The sequence below is a fragment of the Ovis aries genome, chromosome 14 (genome assembly GCF_016772045.2).
Source record: "Ovis aries strain OAR_USU_Benz2616 breed Rambouillet chromosome 14, ARS-UI_Ramb_v3.0, whole genome shotgun sequence".
NCBI lineage: Eukaryota > Metazoa > Chordata > Mammalia > Artiodactyla > Bovidae > Ovis > Ovis aries.
The window spans coordinates 38,663,423-38,680,300 of record NC_056067.1 but is presented as its reverse complement, the minus strand read 5'-3'; the positions used below and the strand labels follow the sequence as shown (position 1 = coordinate 38,680,300).

Here is a 16,878-nt window from a genome sequence, read left to right as displayed (position 1 = left end):
AAGAAATAAGATACGAACATTTTTTAAAAGGATATGAAATTATCGCAATTTGTAAAAAATAATGAGGGAATTCCTGGTGGCCCAGTGGTTAAATCCACCCTTCAATGCAAGGGACGCAGGTTTGATCCCTGCTAGGGGAACTAAGACCCCACATGCTGCAGAGCAACTAAGCCCACGTGCCACAAGTAATAAGCCCTTGCACCACAACTAGAGAGTGTGTGTGAGCAACTGAAGATCTTGCGTGACACAACGAAGAACAGCCTGCTGCAACTAAAACTCAATGTAGCCAAATAAATGAAGACAGTGATCTAGATAAATATTAAGTGAAATTGACATCAAGAGCATAAAAGGGATAATTAGAGTGTAAGTTTTGTATGTGATGAAGATAAGTTGTTATTGGTTTAAAATAACTTATAGTAATAATGTAAAGTGTTTTATGTAAGCCTTCTGGTAACCTTACGGATTTCCCTGATAGTTCAGTTGGTAAAGAATCACCTGCAGTGCTGGAGACCCCGGTTAGATTCCTGGGTTGGGAAGATCTGCTGGAGAAGGGATGGGCTACCCACTCCAGTATTCTTGGGCTTCCCTTGTGGCTCAGCTGGTAAAAAAATCTGCCTGCAATGTGACAGACCTGGGTTTGATCCTTGGGTTGGGAAGATCCCCTGGAGAAGAGAAAGGCAACCCACTCCAGTGTTCTGGCCTGGAGAATTCCATGGACTGTATAGTCCACGGGGTCACAAAGAGTCAGACATGACAGGGACTTTCACTTCACTTCACTATGGTAACTGCAAAACAAAAGCTATAGTAGATACACAGAAGATAAAGGGAGAGAGGAATCAAAGCCTACCACTACAAAACATCAATCACAAAAGAAGACGAGAGAGGAACAAAGGAGTTACAAATCAGAAAATAATGAACAAAATGACAGTTTTAAGCGTTACCTATCAATAATTACTTTGAATATAAATGACTAAATTCTCCAGTCAAAAGACACAGAGTGGCTAAATGGAAAAAATTACAAGATCCAACAATATGCCGTCTATAAGAGACTCACTTAAGCTTTAAAAGTACACATAGGCTGAAAATAGAAGCATGGGAAAAGATACTATGCATATCAACAAAATATTAGAAAACCAAAATTCAACAGCACCTTGAAAGGGTCACACACCACAGTCAAGTGAGATTTATCCCTGGGATGCAAGGATGATTCAAAATACATAAGCTAACAAATGTGATACACCACATTAGAAGAATGAAGGATTAACAACTTACAATCTCAACAGGCATAGAAAGAGCATTTGACAAAATTCAACATCCTTTCATGATAAAAACTCAACAAATTAGGCAAGAAGAAATGTACTTCAAGAAAATAAAAGCCATATATGTCAAGCTCACAGCTAAATTTTACACTACTCCTCTAAGATAATTTAAAAGCTCTTCCTCTAAGGAACAAGACGAGGATGCCTACTCATCACGGCTATTCAACACAATACTGGAAGTCCCAACCAGCGAAGTTAGGCAAGAAAAATAACTACAAGGCATCCAAATAGGAAAGGGGGAAGTAGATGGACCTCCACACACACAGGAATGCAACTGGACCCTTTTGTCACGCCGTATACAAAAAATCAACTCCATATGGTTCAACAACTTAAACCTTAGGCCTAACGCTACAAAACTCCTACAAGAAAACAAAAAAAGCTTCTTGACACTTGGTCTTGACAATTTTTTTTTTTTTGGATATGACACTAAATGTTTAGGCAACAAAAACAAACAAGTGGGAGTACATCAAACGAAAGGTTTCTGCACAGCAAAGGAAACAATAAACCTATGAAATGGGAGAAAATATCTGCAAACTATGTATCTGACAAGGCATTAAAATAAAAAATCCATAAAGAACTCATACAACTCAATACCAAAACATAAACAAACCACACTTTTCTAAAGAAGACATACAAATGACTTACAGGTATATGTAAAACTCACTAACCACAGGGATATACAAAAATCAAAACTGCACTATGATATCACCTCATACCTATCAGGATGGCTATCATCAGGAAGACAAGAAACAACAAGTGTTGAGGATTTGGAGAAAAGAATCCTATTAATTGGATTGTAAACTGGTTACAGCCATTATGGAAAACATTAAAAATAGAGCTACTGTATGATCCAGCAGTCTCACTACTGGCTAGATATACGGAAAGGAAATAAAGTCACCATCTTGAAGAGAGATCTGCATTCCTGTGCTCACAGCAGCACTGTTCACAGAAGTAAAGACACGAAATGAGCCAACAAAGCAGCATGTATGATCTCTCATAAATGGAACTTTAAAAAGTTGAACTTATAGAACCAGGCAGAATGGTGGGTACCAGGGACTGGGGTGGGGAGGAAGATGGGTGGAGGTCTAAAGTATACAAGCTTTGAATTTTAAAGTGAATAAGTCCTGAAGATCTAATATATAGCATGATTACAGTTTATAGATGAAAGTTAACAGCAATAGTGATATACATTTGAAATTTGCTCAGAGAATAAAAGTTCTTATCACACCAAAAACAAAACACCTAACTATGTGAAAAGATGGATGTGTTGATTAGTATGACTGTGGTAATCATTTCACAATGTACTCATATATCAAAACATCACGTGTACCTTAAATACATACAATTTCAATGTCTCCATTGTCCCTAAATAAAGCTGGGGAGAAAAGAGAATCAACCTAAAAACTCTTACCAAAAAAATTCAGCAAGGTATCTGGGTACTAAATATAGTAAAATCAACAGCCTTCATATATTCAAACACTAGTTAGTATAGTGAAATCTTATTTACCATAGGAAACAAAAGATAAACCTAACAAGATGTACAAGAATTATATGAAGAAAATTTAATGTGACTGAGGGATCAGTCCTGAGTGTTCACTGGAAGGGCTGATGTTGAAGCTGAAACTCCAATACTTTGGCCACCTGATGCAGAGAGCTGACTCATTTGAAAAGACCCTGATGCTGGGTAAGATTGAGAGGAGGAGGAGAAGGGGACGACAGAGGATGAGATGGCTGGATGGCATCGCTGACTCAATGGACATGGGTTTGGGTGGACTCCGGAAGTTGGTGATGGACAGGGAAGCCTGGCATGCTGCGGTTCATGGGGTCATAAAGAGTCGGACATGACTGAGCAACTGAACTGAACTGAGGGATACAAATGAAGATGAGAACAGAAAAGCATATCACACTCCCAGGTCAGATATCAACAGTTTATCAGCTAAGCTACTGATATGCTATCCATTCTCTAAATTTTTGTAAATCCTTATTTTGTTTCTGTATAAATATCTAAACCTCTATCTACAACTAAATAAGCTCTTAATATATAAAAAGCTCCCATTTATCAAAGCAAGCAAACAAAACCAAGCAGCCCAATGAAAAACAGGCAAAAGTTATAGAAGGACATTCATTCATTCTTTGTCTCAGTCAGCGTGTACCGAGTGTTCACATACACCAGGTCCTGTTCTAGGTGCTAGGCACAGCAGTGGGTGAGAGAGTCCCAGTCCACAGAGCAGTCACATTTGAGGAGGGAGGCAGACAGGCAATGACCAAACAATATTCAGGTAATAATAGTGCTATGAGGAAAAGCTGAGTAGGATGAGGGGACAGTGTCCTGTGGGGAGGGAGCAGGGCTACATTTATTCACAGGGGTGATTAGATGTTTCTCTGAGGAGGTGGCTTATGAGAGTTTTGCTGTTTAGTTACTAAGTCGTGTCTGACTCTTTTGCAAATCCATGGACTGTAGCCCTCCAGGCTCCTCCATCCATGGGATTTCCCAGGCAAGAATACTGGAGTGGATTATGAGAGAGACCCTAATAGAGTCTGGCGAACCCGAAGCAGACATCGGTAAGGGCAAGAGCAAGTTCCAAGGCACTGAAGCAAGAGTGTGTGCGGCCTGGTTAGGGAGAGCACAGAAGCTCGTGTGGCAGAAGCAGAGTGAATGAGGGGCAGAACAGGAGAGGGAACAGAGGCAGGTGCAACGGCCCCGAGTGGGGAAGGCCCTAGAGTCAGCTTCACAGAGGGTTTAAGCTTTTAAGTGTGATGGAATCCATTGGGAGCTTTTGAACAGGGACAAAACACATTTATATGTTTAAAAAAAAATAAGAAAAACAATATGGGGAAAACGGAATGAAGAAGGGCAAGAGCAGAGGTAAGTTTTGTCCCTATGAGAGGTGAAAAACGTCTCCTCAGTGTAGTTTTGACTTGCATTTTCTTGTGAGTGCAATTGCACACCTTTCGTGTATTTCAGAGCTGCCTGTATGGTGAACTGCTGGGGACGTGGGCAGATCTTGCACGGTGCTCATGGAAATGTTAATTGGTACAACTGAGGAGGACAGTTTGGCAATAGCTTTTTAAATGAAAAATGAATACACAGTTTTATCAAGTCTTTTCAAGGTACTTATCTTACATATATAAAATTATGTATGTAAAAGGATATTAATAATAATACTGTTATTAATAGTAGAAGACTGGAAACAATCTAAATGTCTATCAATAGGGAGTTGGTTATACAATTTATGGTACATCCATGCAATGGCATACTACACAGTAAATGAATAAAACACAGAAAGGGACAGCTTTACATGTGCTGATGGAACAATCTCTAGGCAACCTAAGGGGAAAAGGCAAAAATGCATGACAGTGTTTATAGCAGGATGCTGTTTATCATCAAATGTATTTGCAAATGTACAGATAACCTCTGAAAGAATTTATAAATATAGCTTGAAGATACTATGTGTTTAGTTCAAAACCACTGCTACAAAGCAAGTCATATGAATTTTTTGGTTTCCCAGGGCATATAAAATGTATGTTTAGGGAATTCCATGGCTGTCCAGTGGTTAGGACTTGGCACTTTCATTGCCAGCACCCAGGTTCAATTCCTGGTCTGGGTACTAAGATCTAGTAAGTCATGTGGTATGGCCAAAAAGAAAAAAAGTTATGTTTAGATTGAAACATAGTCTGTTAAGTATACAATACCATTATGTCTAAAAAAGCAATGTACATACCTTAATTACAAACTTAATTGCTAAAAAAGTACTTTATTTCTATAAAAAAATGCTAACTATCATCTGAGCCTTCAGTGAGTCATAATCTTTTTGCAGTAGTAACATCTGAGATCACTGATCACAAGTTCACTGTAATAAACAGCTGAAATATTTCAAGAATGATTAAAATGTGACAGAGTCACAAAGTGAGCAAATGCTGTTGAAGAAATGGCACAAATGAAGTTGCTTGACACAGGGTTCCCAAACCTTCAATTTGTTAGACAGACAGAGCAGTATCTCTGAAATGTACTAAAGCAAAATGCAATGAAGGGAGTATGCCTGTATAATCAACTGGGAATGAGGCTGCCTCTCAGAAAGACAGAAGGGGGATCAGGAGATAAAGGAGAATTGCACAACATACCTTGTGGTGCATACTGTTTTTCTCCATATTCATGTTTTAATTATTAAAAAATGTTTTAACATGAAAGAAAAAGATTATGTTAGAAAATCTGGCAGGGAAAGGTTTGCAGTAGTTATCAAAGGACTGAGGGTTCTAAAGAAGATAAGAGGAAGGTAAGGGGTGATTTAACTTTCAAAGGTAGCCTCACTGTATATTCCTTAAATAAATAGTATGCAATTACAGAACTGTGAGATTAATGGTTTTCCATCTGAGAAGAAAGTCACAAGAGAAAAAACAAGTTTAAATTGCTGCAAGAGGAATTTTAATCAAATCTTACCAAAAAGATTCTTCCCAAATGTGTTCTGACATTGGACTAGGCTATTTCCCATTCCCCTGCTTTCTTGTCATCAACCTTAATCAGGTTGATTTGGTGCTCAGCACAAAGTGCTTCCACCAGCTTGACATACACAGGCTCATCACAGTTGGATGCAAGCACACACAGATGGGCTTGGTGCTTGTCTAAGGTTTTGGCAGCTTCACGAATTCCACATGCTAGGCCATCGTGGATGAGGGTGGTCTTCAGCACCTCTTGCAGTGCAGCATTAACGCCCATTATACCTCCAGCAGCAATGCCTTCCTCAGCCATGGCGGTAGGTTACTGGTGGAACTGAATTTTGAATGCACCCACGCCTCCGCACAGCTCCACGGTGGCCAGGAAAGCTGAACATACAGTTTTATCAAGTCTTTTCAAGGTACTTATCTTACGGATATATTTGCATGAGTGAAATTATATATGTAAAAGGATATTTAGTAGTACTATTGTTAACAGTAGAAGACTGGAAACAATCTAAATGTCTATCAGTATTATCTACTTAATTCTATTTCTTTATCTACATCTCAGATTGCTGTTGCTCTTCCTTACTATGTTCCAGGTGGTTCTAGTAGAACCAGAGCTCCAACTGCCCAATTAATAATAGCTAAGACTGGGACTTCCCTGGTGGCCCAGTGGTTAAGAATTCGCTTGCCAATGCAGGGGACATAGGTTCAATCCTGGTCTGGGAAGATTCCACACACCTTGGAGCATTGAAGCCTGTGCACCACAGCTATCGAGCCTGTGCTCTAGGCCCAGGAGCCACAACTACGGAAGCCCGTGTGGAGCCCATGCTCCACAAGAGAAGCCACTGCAATGAGAAGCCCATGCCCTACAGTTAGAGAGCAGTCCCGGCTTGTCGCAACTAGGGAAAAGCCTGCTCGCAGCAGTGAAAACCCAGTGCAGCCAAAAAAAAAAAAAATTAATAGCTAAGACCCATTGAGTGCCCAACACTGTTTTAAGCACTTAGATATACTAAGTTTTAAATTTTCACATCAATCTTAAAGGATAGATCCTAAGATTATCCCCATTGTACAGATGGGGAAACTGAGGCACAAGAAGTTGAGCGATTTCACGCAGAAACACATTGCTGGTAAGAGGAGAGCAAGGATGTGGCTTCTGAGTCTGTGCCTTTGCATCTAGTCTAGCCCGTGCATCTAGAGCCCTTTGCAACAAGAGAAGCCACTGCAGCAAGAAGCCCTTACACTGCAACGAGAGAGAAAGCCCCCACTCTCTGTAACTAGAGAAAGCCCAGGTGCAGCGACAAAGATTCCATGTGCTGCAAGAGACCCAGCACAGCCATAAAATAAAAATGAAACTCAGCTAGAAAGAATCAACATGCAATGCAAAGGAGTTGCCACCTGCAACATCTCTTAAATGCACCACGTACACATGAAGAGCTTCCCAGGTGGTGCTAGTGGTAAGAACCTGCCTGCCAGTGCAGGAGACATAAGAGATGCGGGTTCAGTCCCTAGGTTGGGAAGATCCCCTGGAGGAGGGCATGGCAACCCACTCTAGTATTCTTGCCTGGAGAATCACCATGGACAGAGGAGCCTGGTGGGCTACAGTCCACAGGGTCACAAAGAGTGAGACACAACTGAAGCAACTTAGAAAGGACACACGTTTAAGAAAAGACTATACAGATATAGAAAACAAACTCATGGTCACCAAAGGGGAAAGTGGGAGACTGAGACTGACATATACACACTACTATATATAAAACAGATGACTAATAAGAACATGCTGTATAGCACGGAAACTTTACTCAATGGTCTGTAATGCCCTATACGGGAAAAGAATCTATAGAGTGGATATACGTATATGCATAACTGATTCACTTTATGTATACCTGAAACCAACATTTCCAACACTGTAAGTCAACTATACTCCAATAACATTAAAAAAGAAAAGAGTATATATGTTTACTCAGATTACACATCACTCAGATTTTTTTTCAGGAACTTAGGAGATGTTTCAAATCTCAACAGAAAGGCACCAATTCTAAGTTGAATGAATGCAGCAATTTCCAGAACACAACTCACTTAACAAGACACAAAGTTATAACAGGACAAAGCATTGGTACTTGGTTGAGAAATACTGAACAAGAAGCATTCATACTAACTCCTCTTGATGGTGAGGTTCTTTGAGGGTACAAACCACTTAATACCCATCTTTTTATCATTAGCTCCTAGGACAGTTCCCAGTACACCAGTTATTCAGTACATATTCATGGAATTGAACTAGATAACCAACCAAGAAAAGTCACACATCACAGACTAAGGAATGACTGCACATCAGGCAATATATCAAAACATCACCCTGGTGTGAGATCTTTCTGATTACATCTGGGCTTAGAGAACAAACTTCAGCTGCATGTGGTGCCTTCCTTCACAAGGAGGCAAACAACCCCAAGGACCACTTCAGTTACTTCTCATGCTATAAGTGAATAAATTCTCAACTTTGTTTATCCCTCTAGTGAAACTCTTCAGTGGGAACCAGCCCTCGGGGACCGATCACCCTTGGGTGAACAGACATAAACCTGAAACTGCTTAGATGGGTCCCTGGGGGTAGACCTTTGGGTGCCCACAGAGGTGCAGTCATATTGACACAGCCAGCGAAACTTTATCCAGTGTTCTAATGGTTACTGTAGGGGCATATGGAAAACCAACTGTATTCCACATTTGCAGGGCTGGGCCCCTGGACTGTATTCTTACCTCTGTAATCCCCGTACAGGTTGGGAAGGAGGGTGCTATTGGCCCAGGTGTAGAAATGCTTAAGAAGTTTGATCTCTGAGAAACGGTGAGAAAAGCTCTTGTGGATAGCTTGACGGAGGTAAAATCTATTGGAGTTCTGCGTCGAGTAGACTGTAGTCATCAACAGGGTAAGGAAAAGGATTTGTGCTAGTACAGAAGCGAGAAAGCCATAGGTGAAGTTGAAATCGAAATTTCGAATTTCAGTTCTTTGAAATTCTCTGTATGATCAGACTTATGGAAGCCGGGGGGAGGAGGGAGGGGAGAGGGGGTGGGCTGGGATTTTGGGGTTGGTGCATGCGAACTACTACATGTAGAATGGATAAGCAAGAAGGTCCTACTCTACGGCACAGGGAGTGGTGTCTAGTCTCCTGGGGTAAGCCATAATGGAAAGGATATAAACAAAGAATGTGTGTATATATACATGTATAACTGGGTCACTCTGCTGTAGAGCAGATTGGCAGAACATTATAAACCAACTATACTTCAATTTAAAAATATCCTCTATATGTTTTTCTTCACTTTTCCCCTAAGCATATAGTCTTTCACAGGTCAAAAACAGTCAAAAATTGGCACTTCCACGTGATTCAACTTAATAATTGTCAGAGATAAGCCAAAGCATCTGGCTCCTGGTGATATCTGTATGTGCAGCAATAGATATGTATATATTCCTTCCCAGAATTCTTTTGCCACTGATCAGAAATTATACTTGAGATACATAAAACCTCCCATAAAAAATGCTTTGTTTTAGTTCTAAGGTCTAAATGACCTCCCCCATCCCCCGCAAACAACTCCCTGGGTCTCTTCCCATCCCCAGTTATCTATCGATTGTCTCTGCTCATATGCCAAAAACAGAATTTGTCTATTTTGGTCCAGAGAATCCAATTACCCAAACACTAGATGTGCTGGACCTTGTACTTACAGGACAACTATTTTTCAAAGCATATTCATTTTCCCTCCACCCTGTGATGCTGACCAAGTTTCAAGATCACATTCTGCAGACAGAGGAAGTGACTTCCTCAAGCACACAATTAGATCATAAGTTCAGGAGGCCCTCCATGCACCAAACAGCCTTGTTTAATAGCATCCAGAATGTTTTGAGGTGAATACTTTAAGATACTTTCCCCCGCTTCTAGGTTTCCATTTTATTCTCACTCCCCCTTTCCTTGCTGGGAAATGTGTTGATGTATCAACATGTTATCATCTCCTCTCCATACCTAAAACATCTCCTGTCAACTTGAAGAACTTCTTCTCTTTCAAGGCTCTTTCTGGGCGCTTGACTGGAGTGTTCATAGTGGGGGCTACATAGATGGAGTTGTTCTTATCTCTTGAACCGGGTAATGAGGAAGGACATCTTGCTGTCAAAAATTGAAATGTAGGCCAAAAAAGGGTTATATTTCATTAAATAGTTATTCATCAACATCTGCTGAGCATCTACTATGAGTATCTCCTATTAAATGCTAAAGTGGAGAAAAGAAGTTACACAAGCAGTTCTTCCCAAACTACCATCAAAGACTTACAGAAATATTTCCAAGCCATCAGGGACTAATACTTTTGTAAAATACAGTAAAAACTGGAAAACTGACACAGAACAGAGGCCTACAAAAAGAAGCCCCATTTTGAAAATTAGATTCAGTAGGCCTAAAATTAGTCTGCCCAATTGCTATAAATGTTTCTAAAGGTTATTCTCAATTTCTCTACTTATCTTGGACTAGAACCAAACAGTTTTGTCAGTGGATTACCCAATGGGAGTACTGTTCCAGAGTGGTAGTTCTCACTGTAAGATGGGCAGGGGGATCACCTGGAATTGTGTTAAAATTCAGTTTCTGGGGTAAGGCCTAAGAGCCTGAATTTCTGACAATTCCAGGAAATGCTAGTGCTGTTCTCCACACCACACTGTGGGCAGAAGAATCTAGAGACGTGTAAATCAAGATGGGGAGAGAGAGGGAGTTAGCATATGACCTAAAACATGTCAGCCTGTACTGAGGGATCACTGGAGGGAAAATTAACCTCCTGGAGGAATTCAGAGAAGGTGGCCCAGAGGCAGTGACATAAGACATTTGTTTTAAATGAGTCAGAAAGAATTCTCTAGATGGATAAAGATGAGGACAAGAAAGAAAAAAAGTCACTTTAGCAGAGGGAACAGCAGTTCAAGAGATGGAGAAATGAAATGAGGACTGGGAAGGCAGTTTGAAGTCAGATTACTAGTTTTTTAATCTCAGAAGGAATAAGATGCCAACCCCTTAGCAGCTTGTCCACCACTCAGCTTAAGAAACAAGTGGCAGCTGAGATAAAACCTGCTGTGCACCTCTCTGATGGTATCCCTTCTTTCTCTTCTTCATAGCTAATCCTCTCCTAAATTTTGGGAGTTTATCCTCCTACGCATTTCATTAAAAAATGTGTCTCTAAGCAAGGCATGCATTTCTTGCACGATTAAAATGTTGTGTTAAGGGACTTCCCGCAGGGGGGCGAGGTTCTATCCCTAGTCGGGAAACTAAGATTACATATGCGGTGCAGCCTGGCCGAAAACAGAATGTTGTGTTGATTTTTCTGCCGTTTGCTTTTTGGCCACCTTTTGTGAGTTTCATCTGTGTGAAATGAGTGGTTCTAGTCAGTTTTATTCAGACTTCCTCAGTCTTGGTGATTGAGTTGGGAGTGGGATTTAGGATTATTCTTAGTTTACAGCTAGTGGTGATATTATTAACTGAAATGAGAAAACAGTAAAGAAGGGAATTTGTGGGGCAGGCAAATAATTCTGCTTGGGGCATGTTTGAGACGGCCGTAGGCATTCAGATACAGAGGGTGAGCAGCTGGAAACAGCACCTGGGGCTCAAGGCTAGAAACAGGAGGAAGGAATCTGGAATCTAGGGGAGAGGTGAAGCTCTGAGTGACCTCCAGAGGGACGGATCATAAGGAGTTCTGGTGACCCACTGGTTTGGTCTTGGGTCAGGGAGGAGGCACGATGGCTGGTTAGAGACAAGATTCCTGAGTGGATAAATTTGTCTTAGTCAGTGAGGTGGCTGGGAGTGCACTGTTCTGATACATAATTTGCTCTTTGCAAAATGAGATATCAGAAGGATTAGCTGAATTACCCCAGAGTGCCAAGATCCTCCTGGTTTGATGTTCCTTCTCTTTGTGAAGTTGTGGCAGCCTGTTCAGCATCAGTGAGTAGAACAGCGTGAGGAAGATCACCTAGACAGGAAAGTCAGAGGAGGCACTAATAATGAGCAGACATCACAGAACCCAAGAAGGCAGCACTGACAGGTAGAGGTGAAGGTGGGCATGACTGCCACATCTCAGTGAGCTGGCCCTTTATATTTATGGAACACTCAGGACTAAGTAATTTCATAGTTATTTCTGCATAACCACAAAGACATGGTTGATATGTTAATCTTTATATTTTTGCCTGTAGTCTTTGATCTGCTTGGTTAGGAAAACCTAAATTATCAAATGATTTGTGATGCTTTGTATAAATTGTTCAGTAACACCTGTCTTTGGAACAACTTTGATGAGCAAGACTGAAGAAGCTATGCTTTTGAAAGTGCCAGTTTTGCTGAAGGCGGCATGGAATTTTAGAACAGAGTAAGCCTCTGTAGGCGAAACAAGTACCCACCACCACTCCTTAAATTTCCTTGGAGAGGAGGGAGTGCTCCAGTCCTCAGAGAACAAAGGACAAGAGTAATTATTTCTGGCCCACTGCTGCACTCCTTGCTGTGAGGGGACAGCGGCAGGTGTGTGCACTCTGCAGACCTGAAGTTGCCCTCTAGTGGACGGTCTCTAGGACTAGATCTGAGGCAGACGGGCCAAGCTGCTTCAGTGTCCGACTCTGTGCGACCCCATGGACTGCAGCCCACCAGGCTCCTCTGTCCATGGGATTTTCCAGGCAAGAATACTGGAGTGAGCTGCCATGTCCTTCTCTTCCTGACCCAGGGATCGAACCCGAATCTCTTACACTTACCCAGGATTGGCGGGTGGGTTCTTTACCACTAGCACCACTGGGAAATTACTAAAAAGTACACTTGATGGACTTCCTTGGTAGTCCAGTGGTTAAGTCCATCTGCCTTGCAATGCAAGGGATGTGGGTTTGATCCCTGGTCGGGGAACTAAGATCTCATATGCCTCAGAGTTACTAAGCCCAGGTGCTACAACTACTGAGCCCATGCACCACAACTAGAGAGTCCTGTGCACCAAAACGAAAGATCCTGTGTGCTGCAACTAAGACCCAGCACAGCCAAAAAAAAAAAAACTACACTTGCCCATAAGTGAAATGAAAGTCGCTCAGTCGTGTCTGACTCTTTGCAACTCCATGGAATTCCATGGACTATTCAGTCCACGGAATTCCCCAGGCCAGAATACTGGAGTGGGTAGCCTTTCCCTTTTCCAGGGGATCTTCCCAACCCAGGGATTGAACCCAGGTCTCTTGCATTGCAGGCGGATTCTTTACCAGCTGAGCCATAGGAGTTCAACCAAATTCTCTCTGTAGCAATACTGATAACTAAGCTAACACATTGGTTTTCTATCTCTTCTGTTCTTCTTTTTATACTTTCTAACTTTTAAAAACTGATATACATTTATTATTAAAAGTTTGAAAAAATTTAGAGACTTTAAGAAACTTAAAAAATTTGGAAAGTGAAAGTGTTAGTTGCTCAGTTGTGTCTGACTCTTTGCCACCCCATGGACTGTAGCCTGCCAGGCTCCTCTGTCCATGGAATTTCCCAGGCAAGGATACTGGAGTGGGTTGCCATTTCTTTCTCCAGGAGATCTTCGCAACCCAGGGATCAGACCTGGTCTCCAGTATTGGCAGGTTGATTCTTTACTGTCTGAGCCATCCATTAATTATTTTTGTCTTCAACTGAGCTAGTTTTCCACATCATTACATTTTCTATAACATTTTAAATGGTTGCTTAGTGTCCTATAACACATTAGTTCAGTTCAGTTGCTCAGTCGTGTCCAACTCTTTGCGACCCCATGAATCGCAGCACGCCCGGCCTCCCTGTCCATCACCATCTCACAGAGTTCACTCAGACTCACGTCCATCGAGTCTGTGATGCCATCCAACCATCTCATCCTCGGTCGTCCCCTTCTCCTCCTGCCCCCAATCCCTCCCAGCATCAGAGTCTTTTCCAATGAGTCAACTCTTTGCATGAGGTGGCCAAAATACTGGAGCTTCAGCTTTAGCATCATTCCTTTCAAAGAAATCCCAGGGTTGATCTCCTTGCAGTCCAAGGGACTCTCAAGAGTCTTCTCCAACACCACAGTGCAAACGCATCAATTCTTCAGCACTCAGCCTTCTTCACAGTCCAACTCTCACATCCATACATGACCACAGGAAAAACCATAGCCTTGACTAGACGGACCTTAGTCAGCAAAGTAATGTCTCTGCTTTTGAATATACTATCTAGATTGGTCATACCTTTTCTTCCAAGGAGTAAGTGTCTTTTAATTTCCTGGCTGCAATCACCATCTGCAGTGATTTTGGAGCCCCCAAAATAAAGTCTGACACTGTTTCTACTGTTTCCCCATCTATTTCCCATGAAGTGATGGGACCAGATGCCATGATCTTAGTTTTCTGAATGTTGAGCTTTAAGCCGACTTTTTCACTCTCCTCTTTTACTTTCATCAAGAGGCTTTTTAGCTCCTCTTCACTTTCTGCCATAAGGGTGGTGTCATCTGTATATCTGAGGTTATTGATATTTCTCCCGGCAATCTTGATTCCAGCTTGTGTTTCTTCCAGTCCAGCGTTTCTCATGATGTACTCTGCATATAAGTTAAATAAGCAGGGTGACAATATACAGCCTTGACGTACTCCTTTTCCTATTTGGAACCAGTCTGTTGTTCCATGTCCAGTTCTAACTGTTGCTTCCTGACCTGCATACAGATTTCTCAAGCAATGAACTAGTCATGAACATTTAAATTGTTGTCAATTTTATCATTACAAACCATTCTGAATTTTCTCAGAAAGGACCCTTAGAAGTGAAAGTTAGCAAAGGAACGTAGAGTTTGAAGGCTTTTACTGTATATACTGCCTAATTTTCCTCAACCAGCATTAAGTGCCTATTTTCCCTGGCAAATGGAAACACAAATACACAATGCAAATCACTGTGTATTCATTTGTTTTTCTCTGCCACTGTTAAAAGCAAAATTGAATCTTATTGTTTTAATTTATTTGACTGGTGAAGAGGAGCTTTTTACAAGGTTTTTTTTTTTGGGGGGGTGGTGTCATTGAAATAACAAAGTTTTTTTAGCTTTAAAAAAGTATTTACACATACTTAAAACCCACTTTTTTTGTGCATAATTCTGTAACTTTTGACAAATACATAGAACTGAGTATCCACCACTATAATCAATATGCCTCACAGTTTCATCACCCCAAAATATTCCCTGATGCTGCCCTTTTGTGGTCAACCCTTTCTCCAACCTTCATCTCTGCCAACTACTGGTGGATTCTCCATCCATGTAGCTTTTGCTTTTTGCAGAATGTCATATAAATGGAAACGAAAAGTATGCTTTGAGAACAGGCTTCTTTCACTTGGGATTCATTTACAATATGACATTTGAGAGTCATCCATGTCATTACACATACCAGTAGTTTGTTGCATTGATGAGTAGTCTTCTACCATATGGATGTTCCCCAGTTTATCCATTTAGCAGTTGACAGGTATCTGAGTTGGCTCCATCCTTGGGAATTATTACTGGTCACACCATGTGGCAACTTATTAATAGTTCCCTGATCAGTGATCAAACTTGTGCATAACACAGTGGAAGTGTGAAGTCTTAACTACTGGACCACCAAGAAAGTCCCATTCTTGGCAATTATGAATAAAGCTGCCATAAATATTCACAGAGTTTTGTGTGAATATAGGTTTTTATTTCTTTTGGGAAAATACCTAGGAGTGAAATTACTAAGTTATATGGTAACTGTATTAATTTTGCAGGAAACTGGCAAACTGCTTTCCCAAGTGGCTACGCCATTTTCACATTTCTATACATTCTACCACTGATGAATGCGAGTTCCCAGGTACTCTGCATCCTCACCAGCATTTAGTATTATCAATACTTTAGTCATTCTACTCCAGACAATGCTACAAAGCTACAGTTATCAAAACAGCATGACCCTGGCACAAAAAACAGACATATGGTTCAAAGGCACAGAGTAGAGAGCTCAGAAATAAGGCCACACACTTATGGCCAATTAATCTACCAAGAAGGCAAGAATATCCAATGGAGAAAAGACAATCTTTTTAGCAAGTGGTCCTGGGAAAGTTGGACAGCCACATGTAAATCAATAAAATTAGAACACACACATAGAAATAAAACTAAAAATTGCTTAAAGACTTAAATAGACATAACATCATACAACTGTTAGAAGAGAACAGAAGCAAAACATTCTTACATAAATGGTACCAATGTTTCCCAAGGCAATAGAAATAAAAACAAAAATAAAATACATTGGGTCTAGTCAAACTTCTAAGCTTTTGTACATTGAAGAAAACCATAAATAAAATGAAAACAACAAAAAAATATACCTACAGACTGGGAGAAAACAATTGCAAAAACTGTGACCAACGAGGGATTAATCTCCAAAATATACACGCAGGTCATACAACTCAGTAACAACAAAAAAAAACCAATTATAAGATTGGGAGAAGACCTAAATAGACATTTCTTCAAAGAAGACACACAGATGGCCAACAGGCACATGAAAGATGCTCATCATCACTAATTATTAGAAAAAGGCAAATCAAAACTACAATGAGGTACCACCTCACACCAGTTAGAGTGGCCATCATCAAAATGCCGGAGAGCGTGTGGAGAAAAGGGAACCCTCCTGCACCATTAGTGGTAATATAAATTGGTGCAGCCATTAAGGAAAACAGTATGGAGGTTCTTCAGAAGACTAAAAATAGTGTCGCTCTATGATCCAGCAAACCCATTCCTAGACATAAATCCAGACAAAACTCTAATTCAAAAAGGCACATGCACCCCAGTGTTCAAAGCATTTTAAAATTGTTCTGACTTAAAACTCAACATTCAGAAAACTAAGATCATGGCATCCAGTCCCATCACTCCATGGCAAACAGATGGGGGAAAAAATGGAAACAGTGAGAGACTTTATTTTGGGGGGCTCCAAAATCACTGCAGATGGTGACTGCAGCCATGAAATTAAAAGACACTTGCTCCTTGGAAGAAAAGCTATGACCAACCTAGACAGCACACTAAAAAGCAGAGAGATTACTTTGCCAACAAAGGTCCATCTAGTCAAAGCTATGGTTTTTCCAGTAGTTATGTATGGATGTGAGAGTTGGACTATAAAGAAAGCTGAGCACCGAAGAATTAA

The 16,878-nt window shown here is 40.9% G+C and overlaps 2 protein-coding genes across 2 annotated transcripts in view; both read right to left on the bottom strand.

Annotated features, from left to right (window-relative positions):
- Positions 1-16,878, bottom strand: part of PKD1L3 (polycystin 1 like 3, transient receptor potential channel interacting) — an 80,764-nt gene that overhangs the window by 10,940 nt on the left and 52,946 nt on the right. Inside the window, exons 22-24 of the mRNA XM_060397841.1 lie at positions 11,633-11,732; positions 9,758-9,898; positions 8,505-8,690 (exon numbers count right to left, since the gene is read on the bottom strand). Coding sequence (XP_060253824.1) covers positions 8,505-8,690; positions 9,758-9,898; positions 11,633-11,732 — 427 coding nt within the window. The remainder of the gene's footprint in view (positions 1-8,504; positions 8,691-9,757; positions 9,899-11,632; positions 11,733-16,878) is intronic.
- Positions 5,702-6,073, bottom strand: LOC121816502 (small ribosomal subunit protein eS12-like). Its single transcript, XM_042231882.2, has one exon. The coding sequence runs from the start codon at positions 6,064-6,066 to the stop codon at positions 5,794-5,796; it is 273 nt and encodes a 90-aa protein (XP_042087816.1). The 5' UTR covers positions 6,067-6,073; the 3' UTR covers positions 5,702-5,793.